Source organism: Eschrichtius robustus, chromosome 1, assembly GCF_028021215.1.
Source record: "Eschrichtius robustus isolate mEscRob2 chromosome 1, mEscRob2.pri, whole genome shotgun sequence".
Taxonomy (NCBI): domain Eukaryota; kingdom Metazoa; phylum Chordata; class Mammalia; order Artiodactyla; family Eschrichtiidae; genus Eschrichtius; species Eschrichtius robustus.
In genome coordinates this window covers 46,296,050-46,318,726 of record NC_090824.1, presented here as the reverse complement: position 1 = coordinate 46,318,726, position 22,677 = coordinate 46,296,050, and the positions used below count along the sequence as shown (strand labels likewise).

General features: G+C 38.2%; 1 protein-coding gene across 1 annotated transcript; it reads right to left on the bottom strand.

Moving 5' to 3' along the window:
- Positions 1–857: 857 nt before the first annotated feature.
- CNIH1 (cornichon family member 1) lies at positions 858–19,221 on the bottom strand. The gene is made up of 5 exons (XM_068545365.1): positions 19,036–19,221; positions 13,849–13,917; positions 9,771–9,883; positions 8,545–8,688; positions 858–5,045 (listed from the first exon to the last, which is right to left on the bottom strand). The coding sequence occupies exons 1-5, from the start codon at positions 19,114–19,116 to the stop codon at positions 5,018–5,020; spliced, it is 435 nt and encodes a 144-aa protein (XP_068401466.1). The 5' UTR covers positions 19,117–19,221; the 3' UTR covers positions 858–5,017.
- Positions 19,222–22,677: the final 3,456 nt, after the last annotated feature.

The following is a 22,677-nucleotide window of genomic DNA, read 5'->3' as shown; positions in this document are numbered from 1 at the left end:
TACTCACTCTTCTTGCTCTGATGGACTACTTTAATTTCATTAGAGAATAAAACAATTACTAGTGCTGTTTGGGAACTTCAGACCAGAGAGCCAGCATGTACCATAATATAAAATCAATGTTTTAATACTTTTATATACACCGTGCTTCTAGAACTTAAGGTTTTATAAGACTATTAAGGAAGGTGGGGGAATCGTATATCCCTAGGGATTTCTTACCCAAGGTAATAAATGCCAAAAGTTATAGCTAGAAAGTTATTTATTTTTTTTAAAGTACAGGCTGCAATAATAGACTGACCTTCCTCATGATTTTGGTATTATAACCAAATACAGTTTAAAAATCACAACATTCCATTAAACTTTAAACAGTCATTGAAATTGACATTACCAAATCTTGTATTAGCTTTCTCCCGGTATAAACATATAGCTTACTCATGAATACTTAAGAAAATGGAAGACAAATATTGGCATGGACTAATCAAATCCTTTAATAATCAACTGAATTTTCAAAGTGCATGCATCTCTTAATTTCCACTGCAAGTGCTTGTTAAGCGTTCCACATTCAAAATGCTTGACTAAACTATTTTAATACTAGGTATAAGGAAAAACATCAATTATTCCATAACAAAGAAACATGGGATGTCACTACTCAAATATAATTATCCAATTAAGTTTAATAACATGTAATTCCAACATTCTTGGAAAAGCATTTTCTCTGGTTAATCTGCAGGACAGCCCTCAAAACAATTGGGGAAGGGAGGCAGAGAGACCAGCTAGAATCCTGGTCATACACAAGCCAGTTAGTTGCTGAAATAGAATCAACACACAAACTCAACTGTTATCCACAAACTACACAAGGAAACATTTGAGACAGTTTTTATTAAATATACAAAAGCAAAATCAAGCAAGCAAGCTCTAAGAAGGCAGGACAACATAAGGGCACTGTCTTTGGATGGTGTACAGCACCATTAAGGTTAACTTAGATTTTAAATCTAACAAACCATGAGCACAGATGGCTAACTATATTCTGTGTTACCCTTAGTAGTTTTAAGATCTACCTAGTCATCAATTTATTATTTAAGAAATTTTTCTTCTCCAGAATATAAGAACATGATAACCAAAGAAATTTAGGAAAGCACTGTACGATGAACGTTAACTTATTCATTCTTTTCCATGTCAAGATGTTCTCTACATCTTCCACAATGTGCATTAATGAAACTAAAGTAGGGTAAAACCTTCACTCCAATCCCACAGATCACCTTAGGTGGTTAATACTATTTTCCAAAAACAAGCAGAACAAGCTACAGAGTTGTTTACTCCTTTTAGACATTTAGCTTTAAAACCATTAATTTTAATCAAAGTAAAATTGTTCTAAGAAAGCTATTCAACATATCCAGAAACAGAACCCCATTTTCTCCCTTAGCATCGCCCCAGACTATTAGTTCAGAACCATCTGCTAAGCTATAATACTAGTGCCAGAGAATCATTAGCTGCTGGTCTGACCACAGATCAGTGACTGGTTTGAGCAAAAGAGCTTAAATTATTTGACATTACTATCTTTCCCCTTTGAAAAGAGTGTTGTTTTAAAATATTTCGGCTGTCAAAACTTCTGATTTACAATTATACTGTACAACTGATTATTGAGAGATGCACATTTTAAATAAGTAACTTAGATGAAAACTTTTAAATAGATTATTTTAATGGGCTTGATGCTGCTATGCTATTTCATACCTGAAATGAAAGCCCACCAGAAGAAATCCACAGAAGTCATTCTTTGTACTATGGCAATAATATTCCATGAACACTGTTCCATAAATATATATAATTGGAGGAAAAGAGAAGTGTTGTATCAATGAAAATAATTTGCTAGTTTCAAAGTGTATATCTCTTATTTCCTTTCTATGCAATTATCTGAAACATTTTCAAAATATGTTGTTGATCTGCAGAGAAGATGAGGGCTATTAACATTAAGTGGTCCTCAAGCTGGAAAATACTGACCAGGCTTTAAAAGACACATACTACAAACTGCCATGCACTCTGCTGCTTTGTGTAAGACCATTACCTGGGTATCTAAATTTGACTGGTAGGTCTGGCAATTCATGGTGTAATCCATGAGGCTTCTCAAATGCTTCAGTAATACCTGGTATGTGTCAAAAGTGGATCATCTGGTCATTTCCTATCACTACCCCCTTCCCATGAAAAGTAATTCAAACTTCAAACAAATTAGCAGTTTATGTACAGCCTGTGACCCAACTCTCCTCTATCCTGGGATAGGGAGTGGGTACTATCAGTTAAAATCATCAAACATTGTTAATAAAATTCAGATTCAGGCATTCAAGTAAGTTTCTACCCCTATACCTCCTTAACACTAATAGGACATGATGGCATGATATAGTATTGTTACTAAGAATAACTGCTAAATAGACTACATTTGTTATATAAGATTTTTAATGCAGGAGAATCTGTACCAACAGCAAGGAGTTGCTGATACAGATAAAAACCACAGTGTGTTACACTAATGGTTTCAGAGGGTTGGAATGCTCTTAAAGATAAATCAAAACACACAATAGCAAAAGTAATTTTAACAAGGGAAAAAAGAATTCCTAAATAAACAGCTGTGGCTACACAGGGTGCAGTCTGACTAAAGCTGGAAAGGATTACAAACCCAGGCTAACTACGTTTCAGCTGGGCATGCAGGAGAAGTAGAAATATGGCTAGGGCCACCCAAACCAGATTAATGGGGGGAACAAAGCAAACTCAGAGCGAGGGAAAGAACAAGTGGGATACTATCAAATGCAAATATTATGTTTCTGCTTTCTCGTAGTGACTTAATTTCATAAAACACTGGAAAAGGTAAAGATGAGTAGATATTATGAGAGCATCCAGGTACCCAATCACATGCCTAGGAACTAACAATCTACCACTGAGATGGGTGAACCTCAATTGTCAGTCATTTTTGAGGAATCAGCTAAGGACTACATATCTAATTTCTGAAGCATGAGAAGGTGGCCTCCACAAATTACAAGCAGTAAACCTTGCATTAATCCTGGAGAGTATTGTGGAATACATTATTAAAAGTATGTTAACTTATAAAGGAAAGTGGTGTTTGCTAAGAGACAGCAAGGGCTCATGAAAATCCTTTGACAGGAATACAAAAGTAACTGCCCCAGGAAACCTATGTGAAGTACAGAAGACTTGGCCAAGTCTCTCATGATCAAAAGTTCTTGTGAACAAGAAAGAAAAATGAGTGCAAGCTGGTAGAATTGGGTGGATTAGAAACTGAATTACTGCTTATACTCCGATCATGAGTCTTCAGTGCCTAGCAAGGGCTCAGTAAACAGTTTACTGCATGAACTGACGATCCCTCGAAGCGTGCTCCAGACTACAAAAGACAAGGTCTTTAAAGCGTCTCTCATTATGAAATGGTTGGACTCTCCTCACTCTTCTGGTTCTACATCCTCTTCTTCAACGTATTCACCCCCATTACCCAATCTCAAAACAGTAACAGCCATTCTCCCAAAGGTGGAGAGGCAGTTTTTCACTAGTAGAGAATAAAACAGTGCAGCGTCTAATTCAAGGGGTACTTAGAGTAAGACTTCCACAGACACATCCATAAACTCCCTTGATCATTATGTGGAATTTCTGCCTATGGTTTTCTTTCTTGGATCCTTGAAGAAACTTTGAACCACTTAAACTATTTTCAATTGCCTTAACTTCCTCATCCCAAATAAAGCACAAGAATGCTTACGGAAACAGGCAAGCCATAATTATAATTTACCTGCCTTACAAGCAGCAGCAAAAAAAACCAAACTTACAAGTCATTTTACCTTAAAACATGCTGTTTCAAAAAGGAAAAAAATATTTTAAACATTTTAAGCTTCACAATAATTTTTTTTAACTGGTAAGAAAAATGATGGTGCTGTGCCACCAGAGTTTATGAATCTTGTCAAGTGACACAAGAAGGTAACGTGCTTAACCATTTAAAACTCTTCCTTTTTAGATCCAAGCATGGTATTAAAAAAAAAATGTAATACTCTACTATCTTTTTAAAAAATTGACAGTGATATGTCTTTATTTGGAATAAGCAAGTTTAAGAATAGCTACTTGTAATCTTTAAAACAATGCACTGAAAATAAGTCTTAATTTCAGAGTTTTATTGTATTGCACTAAAGGAACAGCAGGACGGTTATACAATGTTCTCTCTCATTCAGTTTTGAAAATCTAAAGTACTTGCAAACTCTTAAGAATATCTTTACCACCAGATTAGAACACTAAGTATAATAACCAATTTCTTAATAAGTAATGTCTCACAAATTAAAACACATTTAAAATAGCTTTAAATGCATTCTTCACAAGTAAGTCAGCATATATTTTTGTATCATGTTCACTTATGCTTAAGAATTAAAGCAAGTATATTACTCTGGTGGAAATATGGGAAATCTCTCATTCATGCAATATACAGGGATAATATTTCAAGTCAAAGGAAAAAAAAATCCCACTCATTTTTTTAATGCATCCATATATAATCACCTACATGATAGATGAGGAAACCCATGAAGTTTCCACAGGTCAGATATATATTTTCAATTTATCAGAAGCACCTGATATCTACAGCTAATTTATAATTAAATGGCATTTCAATAAAACCAAAATGAGCCCTACAACTTCTATAAACAAAAGCTTCCAATGGACTAAGGACAGTCAATAATTAATGAAGTCATTCAAGGGATTATGGCTGTTCCTTAAGGAGTGCAAGTTCAAACCTGTCAACACCAGAGGTATCATTTTATATTAATTTATACGTAATTCCATGTAAATTCTTTATCCGAGTATAACATATGAAAACAGTCTTTCCACAAGCAAAAAATGTGGAAACATTTAAAAAATAAGGAGTCATTTTTTAAAGTAACTGATCAGATTCCATAGGCTACTCTTGGAAACAGGATCTTGCTGGATAGAATCCCTTCGTTTGGTGGCTTTTTGCATGCACTTAACTGGACCAGTTCTTCTGAGTGTTGTTCTAAGAGCTCACCAAAACATAGATCATGCTGAAAAGAAGAAAAAGGCTATTATTAACTCAAACATTCCTAATTATAAAAACTAAGAGCACCAAAAAGTTGAGTCTGCTTTATATAGCAAACTAGTTTGTGATATCACACCATCACAGAAAATGGAAAGACCAATGAATGACAAGTTCACAGTATGATTTTAATCTGCATTTATGGACTTTTGCCTAAGGTAGGATTGGCTCAGTGCATGTGCTGTAGTTGTCCCCTATTTCCTTTCCAATTTTAGCAAGAACGGCACAGCTGAAAGCTTAATGGGGATCAGGGCTTAGAGAAGCAATCCAACAGCACACTGCTCCAGAGCTATGTCTAAGAATAGGAGTGAGCATCTCCAAGGGCTCACTTCATGCCAGGCCTTCTGTTAGGTCCTAGGAAGTAGGGTAGGTACGATTATCCCCATTTTACAGAAAGGAATGATCAATCAAGGCACTTTCCCATTAGAGAAAGGCTCTAGGCAATAGCAGCAAGGTTAAAAAAGAAAAGGGGACCAACAAGCAAAATAAAAAGCAATAACCATTTGATCCTACATGAAGGGCAAGGTGGGAGAGGCATGGTTCAAAAGCATGTGTGTCTAAACGGAAATACAAAGCAAGGAGGTGTGCAAACTTGATAGACTATTTTTTGTTATCATTATTTAATTAATAGACTTTTTAAAAGAGCAGTTTTAGGTTTACAGAAAAATTGAGCTGCAAGTAAAGAGACCTCTCATGGACCTCCTGCTCCCAGCACACAGACAGACATACAGACAGACACACACACACAGTTTCCCTTATTACATTAGTGTGGTATGCTTATTACAACTGAACCAATATTGATACATCATTATTAACTAGAGTCCAGTGTTTACATTAAGGTTCACTGGCTGTTGTACATTCTACAGGTTTTGACAAATGTATATTTGCTTGACAAACGTACCCACCCTTAGAGTATCATACAGAATAGTTTCACTGCCCTAAAAATTATCTGTGCTCTGTCTATTCATCCCTCCCTCCCTGCTAATCCCTGGTCACCACTGATATTTTTACTGTCTCCATAGTGTTGCCTTTTCCAGAATATCATATATTTGGAATCAGACAGTCTGTAGCCTTTTCAGACTGGCTTCTTTCACTTAGCAACATGCATTTAAGTTTCTTCCATGTATTTTCATGACTTGATAGATTTCTTTTAATCTCTGAATAATATTCCATTGTCTGGATGGACCACAGATTAAATATGATGCTTATCCATTACTACTGCTTTTTTTTTTTTTTGGCCCCGTTGCCTGGTATGCGGGATCTTAGTTCCCCGACCAGGGATCAAACCAGTGCTCCCTGCAGTGGAAGCGCAGGCTTAACCACTGGACTGCCAGAGAAGTCTCTACTATTGCTTTTTAAAGAAAGACAATGGGCTTCATTGTAAGGGCTGGGCTCACAGAGGTTCACAGACAGCCTGGGAGGGGGCCCAATGGGTCAGTGGTCTTGGTGCTCGGCCTGAGGACAGATGATGGAGACAGAGTGAACTTGTGGGCTCTCGCGATCTGGGCGATTGTTTCCATTCTCCTCGTGCAGACAGCTGGCTGTCCCTGGCTCTTCTCAGACAGGCCTTTCAGGTGGCGGGTGATACCCTCCTCCATCAACAGGCCTGGGACTTAGTTTGCTGCTCTTATGGGGGCTCCTGGCTGATATGACCCCCAGACTGGGTGTCTGCCCTTCTCTTTCTCCTCAGCCAAGGCACTGTGTTGGCTGGGCCTCCCGCCTGGACTCGTGTGTGTGTGCATGTGTGTTGATAGACAATTTAAAACAAATGAATGATGTAGTGCCACCATCTCCTGGTGAGCATTTTCCCACAACTCTACATCTCCAATTTTATCATTTATTCAAGCATTCATTTATTTTCCTTCTTTCAACAAGTATGTTTTAAGTGCCTACTATATGCCAGCACTGTTCCAGACACTTATTATAGAAACTAAAAACTGAAAATTAACAGAAATTAAAAGGACACATGGAATTTCACTTTTCAGAACTTTTTCACTATCTTTGTTTCATGTATGAACGTCTCTAGGTGTACTACCGGACACTCATTTTTCACAAATATAACGTCTAAAAGCATAAAAATACATTTTCCATAAATTTAAGTCTAGCACTTCACCCTTTTCCATAATGGAAACTAGTATGATGTAAACAAGAAATAAGCAAGTTTTCAAGTAACAGAAAGGAGAGGGAAGAGAAACTTAATTACTGCCAAAATTTCATCTAATACAACTAATTTTCTTCATATTTTGACAATCAGGTGGAAATTCCTCTCCAGTTGAATATTTATCAATAAAAAATAGGAAAAGTGTATTTATAAAGCTTAAAGAAAAATTATAACTCCACACTTGCCCGTGTCCATTTCTAGTTTTAATAAGCAGCTGTTTTCCCCCACCTACAGTACACCTAGAACAGTGCCTCCCAACCAGGGCTGATTCTGCCCCACAGAGGGCATGTGGCAAACGTCTAGAGACATTTCCGGTTATTATGACTGGGCCAGAGGGAAGCTACGGCATCCAGTGGGCAGAGGCCGGGGACGCTGCCAAACATCCTACAGTGCACAGGACAGCTCCTCACAGCAAAGATTCATCCTGCCCAAAATACCAACAGTGCCAAGGTCAAGAAACCCTGACCTAGAGGAATGATGATATGAGTCCATCACAGTACAAAAGGAGGAAAATCAATAACTGCAGCATCGGGACTTCCCTGGTGGTCCAGTGGTTAAGAATCTGCCTTCCAATGCAGGGGGTGCGGGTTCAATCCCTGGTCGGGGAACTAAGATCCCACATGCCTTGGGGCAACTAAGCCCGCACGCCACAACTACTAAGGCTGTGCGCCTCACATAGAGAGCCCGCTTGCCACAAACTACAGAGCCCTTGCGCTTTGGAGCCCGTGCACCACAGCTAGAGAGAAGCCCACGTGCCATAACGAAGATCCTGTGTGCCACAACTAAGACCCGATGCAGCCAAAAAAATAAATAGAAAATAAAAAAAATAAATAACTGCAGCATCCTATATGATAGAACTTTTCTTTCCTTCATCCCATTCGGATCATGCAAACCAGAAAATAAAGGGTAGAGCATACAGTTTATGAAGAATGATAAAGAAAAATTAAACATAATCTTGAGACAGACACTGAAGCCAAGCAGAAACTTTTTTGCAAACGCACACAGCCATATCCTCTTGCTCTGCCATGGAGAATGAGGACTGTCCTTCACTGACTGTCTGAGACTTTGGAAGCAGCATCCCTGACACAACTTTCTGCCTCTGACTGCACATCAGTTGGCTGCCTTGACAAGTACCAGCTTATTCAATGTGTGTGAATTTGCTGGTGTGCACTGTGCCGTTACCAGTACCACCGTTCAAGACACGAGTTATTCTTCAAGTGGATTTTAAGGTATTCAGACCATAACGCCTGCAAATGTTTCTGGCAGCAAAGCGAAATCATATTCTCGTTTTGTTTTTTAAACTTACCCATATAGGTAGTAAAAAAATGCTAGAAGATAAAAAGCTAATTTGCACCATCCTTCTTTCTGACAATATGCTAGAATATCTGCATTCATGATGGTTGTAGGGTCATAGAGTCCTGGTCCACTCATCACTGGTCTACTCATATACCTGTAATAAACACAGTTGATTAGCCACTCAGAATGGAAGCTAACCTTCAGGATGGAAAGGAGCATTCTCCTTCTCAAATAATATTTGTTACAATGAGAGGTGGTCCACATTGGGAAGCATACTTTTAGTTCTAGGTGGAGTTCTTTCCTTTCATCACCTTAATTTTAAAACTGGAGCCCCTACAGAGAACAAGGTGGTTAAACAAGTCATATCTGGTCTCCTCTACACTTTCAGAAATCCAAGAAAATTAAGAATAACTGTAAAAAGGAAATACAATTTTTTCTTTCAACTTTTTACTTTAACATAAAGAACACTTCACCAAGATATTCCAAATGTTCACATTTACCACACAGCTTTGTCCTTCTCTTTTCTGTTCTCTCTCTAAATACACGTACATTTTTTTCTGAGCCATTTCAGAGCCAGTTACAGATGTGAAACCACTTTACTCCTAAATACTTCTTCCGTATGTATGTCCTAAAATTAAGGGCAATGAGATTTTGACATGCCTATCTAAAACAAAACACTCTAATGCTATATAGATCAGATATAACATTTAGAAGTTATGAAATATGAATCTTTTATAAATAACCAAATTTAAATTCACAAAGTAAACATGGAGGAAGAAGTTAGACACACACTGTACAATTTGATTTATATGAAGTTCAAAGATGGACAAAACTAATCTAAGCTGCAAGAGATCACTGGTTCTCCTGTGAAAGTACAGGGCTAACTGATTGGAATGGGACACAAGGGACTCTTCTGGGGGCTAGAAGTGCTGTATATCTTGATCTGGGCGGTAGTTTCACAAGTGTATACATATGTAAAAATCCATTGAGCTGTACACTTTAGACATGCACACATTATCGTATGTAAGTTACACCTCACTTTTTAAAAAACCCTTTAAAGAATAATAACATAAGCTCCATAAGAGGTATTAAAACAGTTATTTGTGCATCCATGTGGTTTTAAAAATAAATGCCAACTACTTTTGTTTAGGTGACTAGCATGTAAGATAACCATATCAACCACAGTATAATTAAAATTTAATTAGGAAAAGTATTAGAAGTGTATCTAAATATTACCTCCAAATATGATATGCCAAGAGGGGCATATTGAGACCCAGTGTAAGCCACTCTGCTGCACAAAGAAACATGACACAGAAGAAAGCATGGATGAGGTACTCTGGAAGGACAAGCTGGAAGAAAAACACAAGCCAGTTATCAAAATGCCTTGGCATTAAATCAACTGCTAATTTGGAAAGCAGGTGGCAACTAAGTTTTAATAATGAAAAATCACTGTTTTCCTAGAATCAGAAATGAAAGATGCTACTGAGCTTTATTTCCATATTAAGCTTTTGAACAAAAGCAAGATTATATGCCAACTGACCAGAGGATATAGCTTGCACTAAAAGAATAAGATATAACTTAAAATTTAAAACCCAAACTCTTAGAGCAACAGGTTAAATTATACAAAGTTACCACCCAGATTGTTCACAGTTATTTGCTAATCACTCAGAATATTCTTTCTTTCCACCATTCAAGAATGATGAAAATACAAAAATGAAATATCTGATCACATGCAACATGATATAAAAAAATCCACAAAAACAAAACTCCCCTTTAGAAGTTTACACATTAATGTTTTTAAGCCTTTAAACAGAAACCAGGGATGTTACATATACAATATTTAGCAAACCACATCACATTACCACAAAAGTAATTTTTCAATGGAAAGCCAACAGCCAATAATCTCAGCACAGTCGGGGGGAAAGAACATTAATATGCACAGATGCAAACGATGTGCTTTCTGCAATGTAGGAGGGAAAAGACTAAGATCTGAACCATGAAATTGGAATTCTCCCGGTTCCTGAGCTCCCATTCCTACAAGGCCTTCCTATTTCTTTCAGCCTGCTTTCTCCATTGAAGGACTACAAACACAGCAGACCAGTAGAAGCTCAGAACTCAAAAACAAAATACATCTTTTGATAGCAGGTAGTATTAAGTGAGGAAAAATGAGTTCAAGCAAAACACTTTTTATAAAATGACCAAGAGTTCATGCTTTACTTTAAATTATCTTTCTCATCCTACAGATTTCAGCCTAATGACTCTGTTAAATATAAATACCAAAACCTTTCATTTCAAGTTTCAGCCAAAGAGCTTCCTACAAGTCACAGCTGCAAAGCCAGTTTCTCAAATGTGCTGCACTGTCCCATCAGATCTTTCCTGAGGGGAAACTATAGCTGTAGAAATAATATATTACTTATTCAAGTCGACTTTCTAGTACTCCCAAATTACTTTTCCCATTCAAAGCTGTAAAGCAAAGTTTTTAATTAATACTATTTTAAATAAAATTCCAGTAAAACCAATTAATCTATACCACTAACCAGATATTTTCTACAAATTTAAGTAATATAATATAATAACAAGATAAACTCTGCACATATATATAAACATGTAAATAACATGGACCGTTAAGCCAGCATTTAATTAAGATCAAAGTTAAACATCTGCAAGAAAACAAGAAAATATCCATAGGAAAATCTTTGGAACACAAAGACTACAACCAGGACAAACCAAGAAAAATATATAATACATTTTATTAGGAGTTCCACTGAAGCTGCTGTTTATAATACTAGTTTAAATTACAAGATTTTTCTTTAAAATATAATGAGCCTATTTCGGCCCTCTAAAACCAAGTGATCTAACAATACAAATCATCATCCAAGTTTTCCAGACTAGGGTATGGGGAGAAAATGATTTTGAAAGCATGATCCCTACTGCTCTTAAACAATATTCTTTAATAAGAGTGATAATAAAGATAATCTGCAACTCTACCAGTTTTAATATGAAACAAATGCCACACTCCCTCCTTTCTCCTCAAAACAGTCCAGATACTTTTACTATGCATCTCTCATAAAGACCAGTCCTCTTCAATCATTCTTTAATCATGAAATTTCCCCATTAGTGGCACAAAATGATTCCATTTAGGAACCCACATTTACACAAAAACTAGTATCCATAAACACCTCATGCAAATATGGCTGAAATGATAGTACTTAAACATGCAAATCATAATATTCTGTAGTTAAGGTTCACATTTTTAAATATAATGGTATTTGTCTTCCCCCATACTTTGGCAGAACTGTCAAAACAAATTTTCAATAGGGAAAACTGTCAGATGCACTGCTATTAAGCCAATTATCGGCACCCTATCCAAAACACAACTTGTGCTGGTGTAGAAACTTCCTTCCAATCCACTAATCCACTGCAGCATTAGGATGTCCCAAGCACAAAGTAAGAATTTCTTTCCATTAAAAAAAAGCCAAAAATCACACTCTATATTTTAAAATGAAATTAGTCCCTCTTAAAGTTTATAGTAAATTAGGAAAATACAAGAATCTGAACCTAAAAAAATCAGGCTGTCTGGGTTTGAATTCTGACTCTATGTTAGCTGTGTGACCCTGGGCAAAGTGCCTGAACCTCACTAAGCCTCAGTTTACTCTCCTATTCATGAGTACAATATACTCACCTCTTAGGATTGTCATGAAAACTGAATGAAAAAACCCAGGTAAAGATGCTTAGCACAGAGCCTGGCACCCAGGAAAGCCCTCATCTGATTTCGGCTATTATCATCTTCATCATCATTTGGTTATTTGAAGTAATGAAAAGCCAAAGCAGATAGAATACTATTAATAAACAGCCATCAAAAGGAGAAATTTCAGTTTCTTAATTTCTTGGTAACAATTAGTTTAAACAGTAAGTTAAGATGTTTTACAATGAACATTATTACCTTCCAGTGAGAAAGCAAATTCATCTCATATTTTGCTTCATAAGAGTAGAGAAACAGTAAGTTAATACTTTTAATTGTACCTACATCAAGTCTTACTGTAGCAGTTTTTAAAGACAAATCAGGAATCTATTCCATCATGGCTATTTATCTAGGAAACAATGATAAAAGTAGCAAACCAACTTTATAGACCCTTTCCAAACAAAATCCCTCTAGCATGCTAGTGCTTTACAGTTTTACACAACTAAAGTCTATATATGTTTTCATCTTCGTTAAGTAATTTTTAAAGATGAATTATTACATTCTATTTCTTGAAGACATACTCACTGCTTTCTTACAAAAAACCTTTCAGTTTCTGACCAGTTAGGCAAAAATCAAATCTACAGGCTACAGGAGAATCTTCCTGTAAACTAAATGAAGTCAAATATATATATAAAACCCCTGAGCACAATGGGGCCACATTATAACTAAATCCAGAAGAGCTCAGAACTTAGTGTAAGACAGGTCTGTTTTAGAAACTTAGAGTGGATATATACTAGAAATAACTATGTAGACATTTGTATACAAATTGTTATCCACAAAATTCTGACAGCATGAATCCAAAGGTAAGCCTTACTGCAAGATTCCAGAGCCTAAGAACAGAGCTATCCACCTAAAAGGCTCTGAATAAACAGCTGCTGAAAGAATAAATTCCAGAATAGACAAAACCAAAGATAAAAATAGATATGGTACTAAAGACTCCACCTACAGACTACCTCAGAGTAAGTTACAACAAAAGAATAATCTCACCTATTAAAGTCACTTCATGTTAACCAACTTTCAAACACTGCACCTAATAATTTAATATCGAAGTGCCTATGGCTATAACATTTTTTTTAAATGCATGAGCATTTAACAGCTTTCCCTACTTGACTGGGCCAGCAAGCAAACATTTGCATAAAATATGAAATTTCATGAAATCATAAACCTCAACAGGCATATGAACAAGCACACTGAACAGAACAGTTTACAAATACAAATGCCCTAACCCTCCCCATGAAATGAATGTAGCATTAAAACATTAAACTAAAAAGCAGTACACACCTTTAATGCAATTTTGACTCTTTTAATCTTTTTGACCTTTTCAACTGTCTTTGGCCGACAATGTAAAAAGCAGATTGGAAGAATGTTAGTATGACAGCTGACAAGATCACCAGCAGATTAATAATAGAATAGTCAAGCAGGACAGGAAAAAGAATATTTTTTAAAATTCCGCCTACTTCAAAAAGTACAAATTTATCATGCTACTGAGAATATTGGCCATTTTCAAATTATATCAAGTTAAAAGCAAAAACAGTTTAAAAATCTAGAGAAATAGCCTATATTATAACTTACAGGATTCAGGGTATTACACTGGTCTATAGGATTCTTGTAATCAGTCTTCAGCTCATCAAATGCTATAATCTAAAATAAAAATAAAGTAGTTAGGATCGCTCACTTTAATAAAAAGCAGCAATAAACCTGCCCCATCAAACATAACTGAATAAAGTTAATAGGACAAAAGCAGAAGTGTAGCAACTTTATATGTACCAGTTTACAGTAAACTCAATATATGGTAATTAATAAATAACTAGAATCACATTCAAAGAACTGAAAACACTTGTATATTGTTATCACTAAAATGATCTGATATCACTGTGATAAATATCTTCAATTTTTAATTTTTTCAATGCCTCCACTAAAGTTATTTTCTCTGCTTGAAATAGTCTTTCCCCCAGCCATAACTATTTACGGAAGCTCCTCTTTATCCTAAAAAAACACTCTTCCTATGTCAATTCCTCCCTGTAGGTCTCCCTAACTCCCTTGGGCAGAAATAATTGCACGCCTGTCTAATCTCCACATAGCACAAGGCTTTATAACACTATCAGGCTGGCATTTCTCATACTGGAGGAGAGGATTTAAGTTCAGGTTTGTGTCCCCCACTAGACTGTGTGCCCCTCAGGGTGAAGTGTTTTTAATCATCTGTGCATGTCCCTCCCTTGTCACAGTGTTCAGCGGGACACTAGAAATGGACTTGTATGCTTCAATTTGTTCCCATTTATACCTAAACACATACATTGCACGGTCCTGCTTCGATCTGGAAGTTCAAGAAATAGCCTCAGAATAAAGGAACACTAAGAGATTATTAAACTTCACAGCCAGGATCACCACATACAGTACTGCAATTTCTGCACAGAACAAAAGGCCAGGTGGGGGCACAATGCCAGGCACGCTTCTGCTGCCAAGCACCCTGGCATGGGCTCTGCACCAGGGGCTATTCAGGAGGGAGGACTTTTCTAATCCTCTGCCTCAAGAGGCATCTTATTCTAATTCGCCTTAAGGCACCACATAGGCAAGAGCAGGCCTGTTTAAGGGCACTGCAAAAATGATCAATCTGACCTCCTTTCACGTCCTCTGTATATTCCTACCACATGCAGGTCCTTTCATTTGGTCACCAAACTAAAGACTGAAGAAGGGTAAAGCCCAGGTAAGGCCAGCTTCTCATGGTGTGATGAGTGAAACAGTTATAAATATGATAAGGGGAGAAAGATCTCATCCACTTAAAATGCATTGCAAGGACTTCCCTGCGGTCCAGGGGTTAAGACTCCGTGCTTCCACTGCAGGGGACACAGGTTCCATCCCTGGTCGGGGAACTAAGATCCCGCATGCCATGTGGCGTGGCCAATAAATAATAAATAAATAAAATGCATGGCAAGAGTAAATCAACTATACTTTAATATAAGTAAATAAATAAAAATTTTATATCATACCATTAAAAAAAAAAACCCAGCAAGAATCAAGAATGTTTCTGTCCACACTGAGAAGAAATGTGGCTTTAACATTTAAGGTCACTGAACACAGAACTTCAAAGTCAAAATGCACTAAAAATCAAATAGGGGTGACACACCCCTTTTTATGTCAAAATAAGAAGCCAAAGGCCCCAAGTTTATGGGAGAGCTATTTTAGTTGCTGCCACCAGTCACCCAGGGGACAAAGAATTTAATCTGCCCTTCCTCTGGTGGGTTAGGACTAGTATTTTTATATGTGAGACAGTGCTACTCAATATTACCAGCAATCACTGAAGTCACATATTTCTAGCTTTTAATATACTGGCTTACCCTGTTAAAATTCTTAGCTTCATAAAAAGATGAGTTTTTTTAAATTTCTAGAATTTTATAAAATTACCCACCTGGCCTAATAAAAATTGTAATGAAAGCAGAAATAGAAGGAAAATAATTAAACATTAAAATGTAAGTTCCATGAGAGCAAAGATTTTTGCTGTGTTCACTGCTATGTCCCAGGGCTTAAAATAGTGCCTGGCACCTATGTTAAGTGTTCAATCAATATTTACTGAATGGGACTTCCCCGGTGGTCCAGTGGTTAAGAATCCGCCTTCCAATGCAGGGGATGCGGGTTCGATCCCTGGTCAGGGAACTAAGATCCCATGTGCCCTGGGCTTCAACTACTGAGCCTGCACGCTCTAGAGCCTATATGCCACAACTACTGAGCCCACACGCTTCAACGAAAGACCCCGCATGCCGAAATGAAGATCCCGCCTGCCGCAACTAAGACCTGACGCAGCCAAATAAATTTAAAAAAATATATATTTACTGAATGAAAGGGGGGAAAAAGGAAAAAATAGTCCTATGCTTAAAAAAAAGTACAGAACTCACCAAAAGGCATTGTCCTTTGTTAATGACCCCTCACACATATAAGTGTTAAAAATATAAATGTACAATTAGAAGATGCTAATTTCTGATTATTTATGGATATAATCAGTCAATCACCTGACATTAGCTGTGATATATTCCCAATGCATTTTAGTAATAACATTTAAGACAAGGACTGTGATCTCAAATACAATTACTTCCCTATAACAAGATCCAATTTACTAGCAGAGGATGAAACTTGTGCTTTAACTTTTTTCCCACTGGACGGTTTCTTCAGGTGATTTCAAAGGATCTTTTAATGAGTATGTTACTGAATGGGTTTCTGTTTGAGTGCTATAAGCTAGAGTTGTCAAAACTCTTCTGAAAAGATTCTTAAACTAGTGGTTTTCAAATCTTCTGTGACTGTGGGTCTGGACAAGGACGTTCACAAAGTTTTCCACAAAAGTGCAAAAACAAAACAAACAAACAAACAAAAATCCCTAAAGGTAGCAAACTACACAATTCAGGATACCTTCAAATTCGATGCACATCTCTGGGGAATGACTTCTGCATTTTTAGCTTTCAAACAAATCTATGCTCCCAACTCTATTCTCCAAAAAGCATCAATCACATGAATTAGGACTAAACTGACAGACGTAACCATCAGCATAAAAAAATCCTCCATACAACAATTAACATAAACTGGATTTTCTGAATTTATACTTGAAATTTCCAGATGAGTCTTCTGACAGATACTTAAAACGACCTAAGAAAATAAACCGGGGACTTCCCTGGTGGCGCAGTGGTTAAGAATCCACCTGCCTAATGCAGGGGACACAGGTTGAAGCCCTGGTCTGGGAAGATCCCACATACTACGGAGCAACTAAGCCTGTGCTCCACGACTACTGAGCCCGCGTGCCTAGAACCCATGCTCTGCAACAAGAGAAGCCACCTCAATGAGAAGCCCGCGCACCGCAACGGAGAGTAGCCCCGGCTCGCTGTAACTAGAGAAAGCCCGCGCGCAGCAACAAAGACCCAATGCAGCCAAAAATAAATTATTTTAAAAAAATTAAAAATAAAAAAAATAAAAGTTTAAAAAAAAGAAAAGAAACTGAAGGTTACATAGTTAACAGAAAAATTAAAACTATCTTTATTTAGAATTTTCTATTTTTTCCCAAAGGATGCACAATCCTCTGAAATACTAGAAATCCCTAAGGATATAAGCTCTCCACTAATCTGTGGAGTACAAACAAATTTTTAATTCTGTAACAGGACTTAAAATCATCTACTTCACCCAAACACATATTCATTTAAATTACCCATTTTTTTCTTTAAAGTGCAGTTCAGGTTTTCTTAGCAAAACACAATCTAGTCCAAAATGTAAGCCATCCACAGCTCTCTTCTAAGAATCCTCATCAGCTCAGAAAACAGAGTGTCCATCAAGCAGGAAGTGATTAAGTCCTCATCTACAAATGGCAGGGAACCACACATTTCAGTTTCATCAGAGGCTTACTAAGGCAGAGCTAGTTTGCATCCCCAATTATCTTTACTTATTGTCTTTATTCCACCAAAGAAGAGCCCAAAATGCTCTTCAAGTTATGGGTTCCTACTGACAAAGCATTTTGAGGGAGCAGCCTACATAAGCATTCCCCCACTACACAAGCAGTTGGGTTTCAAATAATTATAAATGTAATTACACTCCTTGGCAAAAGGGAATGGATTTGAGAAATTATTTTTCTTTTTTTTTTTTTGCACAAGACACTGCTGCCACGTAAATCACTCTGCCCCTGTATGCTCCATAACAAATCTCTGCTATGGGCATGATGAAACCTGACTGAAAATTTACATGAGCACGAACATGCTCAATCATTCAAACTAAGACCAATATTCCAGAAGGTACTAGAATATGGAGGGCAGAGCAAAAATAAGATAAATTTTTAATGAATGCTGATGTCCAAAAGGCTCCTTCTAATTTTGTGTTAGAGAAACAGGAATCCTTAAAAATCTCTTGTATTTCACAGGGAACTTAACTTGTTCCTTACAGGGACCAGTAAGGATGTGCTTCTGTCCTGTAACATGATGTGAGTAAAAGAGAAAAAAAAAAAAATTATCCTAGAGAAGCGTAAGGTTTCTGAGCATTTTCAAAATCAAATTAAAACTACCTCTACTAAATCAAGCTACTCCGAACACAGAGGTGGCTAGGAAGTCTCTCGAGAAACTCTTGTCGGTCAAAGTATGATTTAGGGGGAAAGTTCGGAGATAACGGTCAACAAAGTAATCAATTCAACCGGCATCAAAGTTCACCAGGAGACAATGCCGGGGGCGGGGGGGGTGATTCTACCTGAAGAGCACCCAACAAGTGCCTGAAAAGTAGAGCTGGAAATTTATCTAAAGTAGGTTATAACTACCTCATTTGGGCCACACTCCTGTGGACACCAGAAAACAAAGGCAATCTGCATTAAATAATAATATTTCGGCAAACTTCATTCCGGCTCAGCACGTAGCACGCCCCTCTGCGCCCTCGACATCTCCCGACGGACGCGGGAACGCGGGGATGCGGCGCCGGCCAGCGAAGCGCTGTCCCGCAGGGCCCGCTAGGACCGCGGCCGCCCCACCCGGCGAGGGAGGAGTAGCGGCGCGCGCGGCCTGCGCCGGGACACAGCGGGCGCAGCCAGCCAGCCGCCGGACGCCTCGGCTCCTCCGGGACCTGCAGGCCCCGGTTCGCAGACCGAGGGCGCGCAGGGCCCTGGCCGCGCGGCCGGCACCGCCCCGGCCTGGCCCCATTCCCGGGCGTGCGGACCTCCGAGGGCCGTGGCCGCCCCGACCACGGGCCCGGGGCGAAAAAAGGCTGCGCCGCCACCTCGCCCTTCTTTCCCCGGCCCCGGCTACTCACATGCCAAATGGCGAAGAAGATGAGTGCGGCGGTGAGCAGCAGCGCCAGCATGTAGCAGAAGGCCGCGAACGTGAACGCCATGGCCGGGGAAGAGGAGCAGGGAGCAGCTCCAGTGCCAGCGGAGAAAGGCGGCGCAGGGCCCTCTGGGTAAAACCATTCACTTCCCGCGACCACAGCCCACACCGCCGCCGCTGCCGCCGCCGGGGCGCCAGCCCTCCCAGCGCGCCTGCGCACCAGCCCCGGTGCAAGGCGCCCTCCGGTGGCCGGAGTCCGCCATGCACTTGTATTGTCTGTATAGAGGATTAATTTATTTTGCCTACTTCGCTCCTTTATTCTTTGAACAATTATTCATTGACTGAGTGCCAGTATGTTCCAGGTATTGTGCTTCTCCTTTGAGATACAAAGGTGAGTAAAATAGTACTAGCACGGAAAGAAGTTAGTATAGTGCCGGAAATGAATACGTAAATAAATCATTACAGCATTATTACCCTGTTAACGGAAGTCTGCAGAATGTTATGAAAGGTCAGAGCAGGGCGCCGAGCCCACCCTGGAGCGTTCAGGGAAGGATTCCTGGAATAGATGTTTCTTAAACTGAGGCTTACATGATGAGTAGAAGTTGTCCAGGCAAAGAGACGGTAGGATCAGCCGTCCAAGCAGAGGGTTCAACGTGAGCAAAGGCACAGAGATGAAAGAAAGAAAAAAATTTCGGTGTCTTAGGTGAAACCACCTAAGCAGTTCTAAATTAGTGGACAAGACAGTGCTGAGAGTTAGGGGTCATCAAGGGTTTAGATCATAGAAGGCCTTATATGCCTGGTTAAGGAGCTCAGAATTCATATCCCATAAGCCCATGTTTTTCAATCCCTTTTGCTCTCCACACACAATTAGACTTTTTCATTACAACACAGCAGAACATCATACACACGTGGAATTATAGAGACATGGACATCTGGATACAGAGACAAAGAAATACAGATATAACAAACAAAAATTTCACAAAACTAAATATCCACGAGTACTTGCCATTCTATTCTTTTCTGCTGTCTTGTTTTTGGAGGGTTTTTTGTTTTGTTTAGTTTTTTTGTTTGTTTCTTTTTAAATTATTCTTAGGTGGTTTTTATTTGTTTTTTTAACATCTTTATTAGGGTATAATTGCTTTACAATGGGGTGTTAGTTTCTGCTGTACAACAAAGTGAATCAGCTATACATATACATATATCCCCATATCTCCTCCCTCTTGCATCTCCCTCCCACCCTGCCTATCTCACCCTTCTAGGTGGTCACAAAGCACCAAGCTGATCTCCCTGTGCTATGTTGCTGCTTCCCACTAGCTATCTGTTTTACATTTAGTAGTGTATATATGTGCATGCCACTCTCTCACTTCATCCCAGCTCACCCTTCCCCCTCCGGGTGTCCTCAAATCCATTCTCTACGTCAGCATCGTTATTCTTGTCCTGCCCCTAGGTTCTTCAGAAACTTTTTTTTTTTTTTTAGATTCTATATATATGTGTTAGCATACGGTATTTGTTTTTCTCTTTCTGACTTACTTCACTCTGTATGACAGACTATGTCCATCCACCTCACTACAAATAACTCAATTTCATTTCTTTTTATGGCTGAGTAATATTCCATTGTATATATGTGCCACATCTTATTGATCCATTCATCTGTCAGTGGACACTTAGGTTGCTTCCACATCCTGGCTATTGTAAATAGAGCTGCAATGAACATTGTGGTACATGACTCTTTTTGAATTATGGGTTTCTCAGGGTATATGCCCAGTAGTGGGATTGCTGGGTCGTATGGTAGGTCTATTTTTAGTTTCTTAAGGAACCTCCATACTGTTCTCCATAGTGGCTGTATCAATAAACATTCCCACCAACAGTGCGAGCGGGTTCCCTTTTCTCCACACCCTCTCCAGCATTTATTGTTTGTAGATTTTTTGATGATGGCCATTCTGACTGGTCTGAGGTGATACCTCATTGTAGTTTTGATTTGCATTTCTCTAATGATTAGTGATGTTGAGCATCCTTTCATGTGTTTGTTGGCAATCTGTATATCTTCTTTGGAGAAATGTCTATTTAGGTCTTCTGCCCATTTTTGGACTGGGTTGTTTGTTTTTTTGATATTGAGCTGCATGAGCTGCTTGTATATTTTGGAGATTAATACTTTGTCAGTTGCTTCATTTGCAAATATTTTTTCCCATTCTGAGGGTTGTCTTTTCATCTTGTTTGTGGTTTCCTTTGCTGTGCAAAAGCTTTTAAGTTTCATTAGGTCCCATTTGTTTATTTTTGTTTTCATTTCCATTTCTCTAGGAGGTGGGTCAAAAAGGATCTTGCTGTGATTTATGTCATAGAATGTTCTGCCTATGTTTTCCTCTAAGAGTTTTATAGTACCTGGCCTTACATTTTGTCTTTAATCCATTTTGAGTTTATTTTTGTGTATGGTGTTAGGGAGTGTTCTAATTTCATTCTTTTACATGTAGCTGTCCAGTTTTCCCAGCACCACTTATTGAAGAGGCTGTCTTTTCTCCATTGTATATTTGCCTCCTTTATCAAAGATAAAGTGACCATATGTGCATGGGTTTATCTCTGGGCTTTCTATCCTGTTCCATTGATCTATATTTCTGTTTTTGTGCTAGTATCATACTGTCTTGATTACTGTAGCTTTGCAGTATTGTCTGAAGTCAGGGAGCCTGATTCCTCCGGCTCCGTTTTTCTTTCTCAAGATTGCTTTGGCTATTTGGGGTCTTTTGTGTTTGCATACAAATTGTGAAATTTTTTGTTCTAGTTCTGTGAAAAATGCCATTGGTAGTTTGATAGGGATTGCATTGAATCTGTAGCTTGCTTTGGGTAGTATAGTCATTTTCACAATACTGATTCTTCCAATCCAAGAACGTGATATATCTCTCCATCTGTTTGTATCATCTTTAATTTCTTTCATCAGTGTCTTGAAGTTTTCTGCATACAGGTCTTTTGTCTCCTTAGGTAGGTTTATTCCTAAGTACTTTATTCTTTTTGCTGCAGTGGTAAATGGGAGTGTTTCCTTAATTTCTCTTTCATATTTTTCATCATTAGTGTATAGGAATGCAAGAGATTTCTGTGCATTAATTTTGTATCCTGCTACTTTACAAAATTCATTGATTAGCTCTAATAGTTTTCTGGTAGCATCTTTAGGATTCTCTATGTATAGTATCATGTCATCTGCAAACAGTGACAGTTTTACTTCTTTTCTGATTTGAATTCCTTTTATTTCTTTTTCTTCTCTGATTGCTGTGTCTAAAACTTCCAAAACTATGTTTAATAATAGTGGTGAGAGTGGACAGCCTTGTCTTGTTCCTGATCTTAGTGGAAATGATTTCCATTTTCACCATTGAGAATGATGTTGGCTGTGGGTTTGTCATATATGGCCTTTATTATGTTGAGTTAAGTTCCCTCTATGCCTACTTTCTGCAGGGTTTTTATCATAAATGGGTGTTGAATTTTGTCAAAAGCTTTTTCTGCATCTACTGAGATAATCCTATGGTTTTTCTCCTTCAATTTGTTAATGTGGTGTATCACATTGATTGATTTGCATATATTGAAGAATCCTTGCATTTCTAGGATAAACCCCACTTGATCATGGTGTTTGATCCTTTTAATGTGC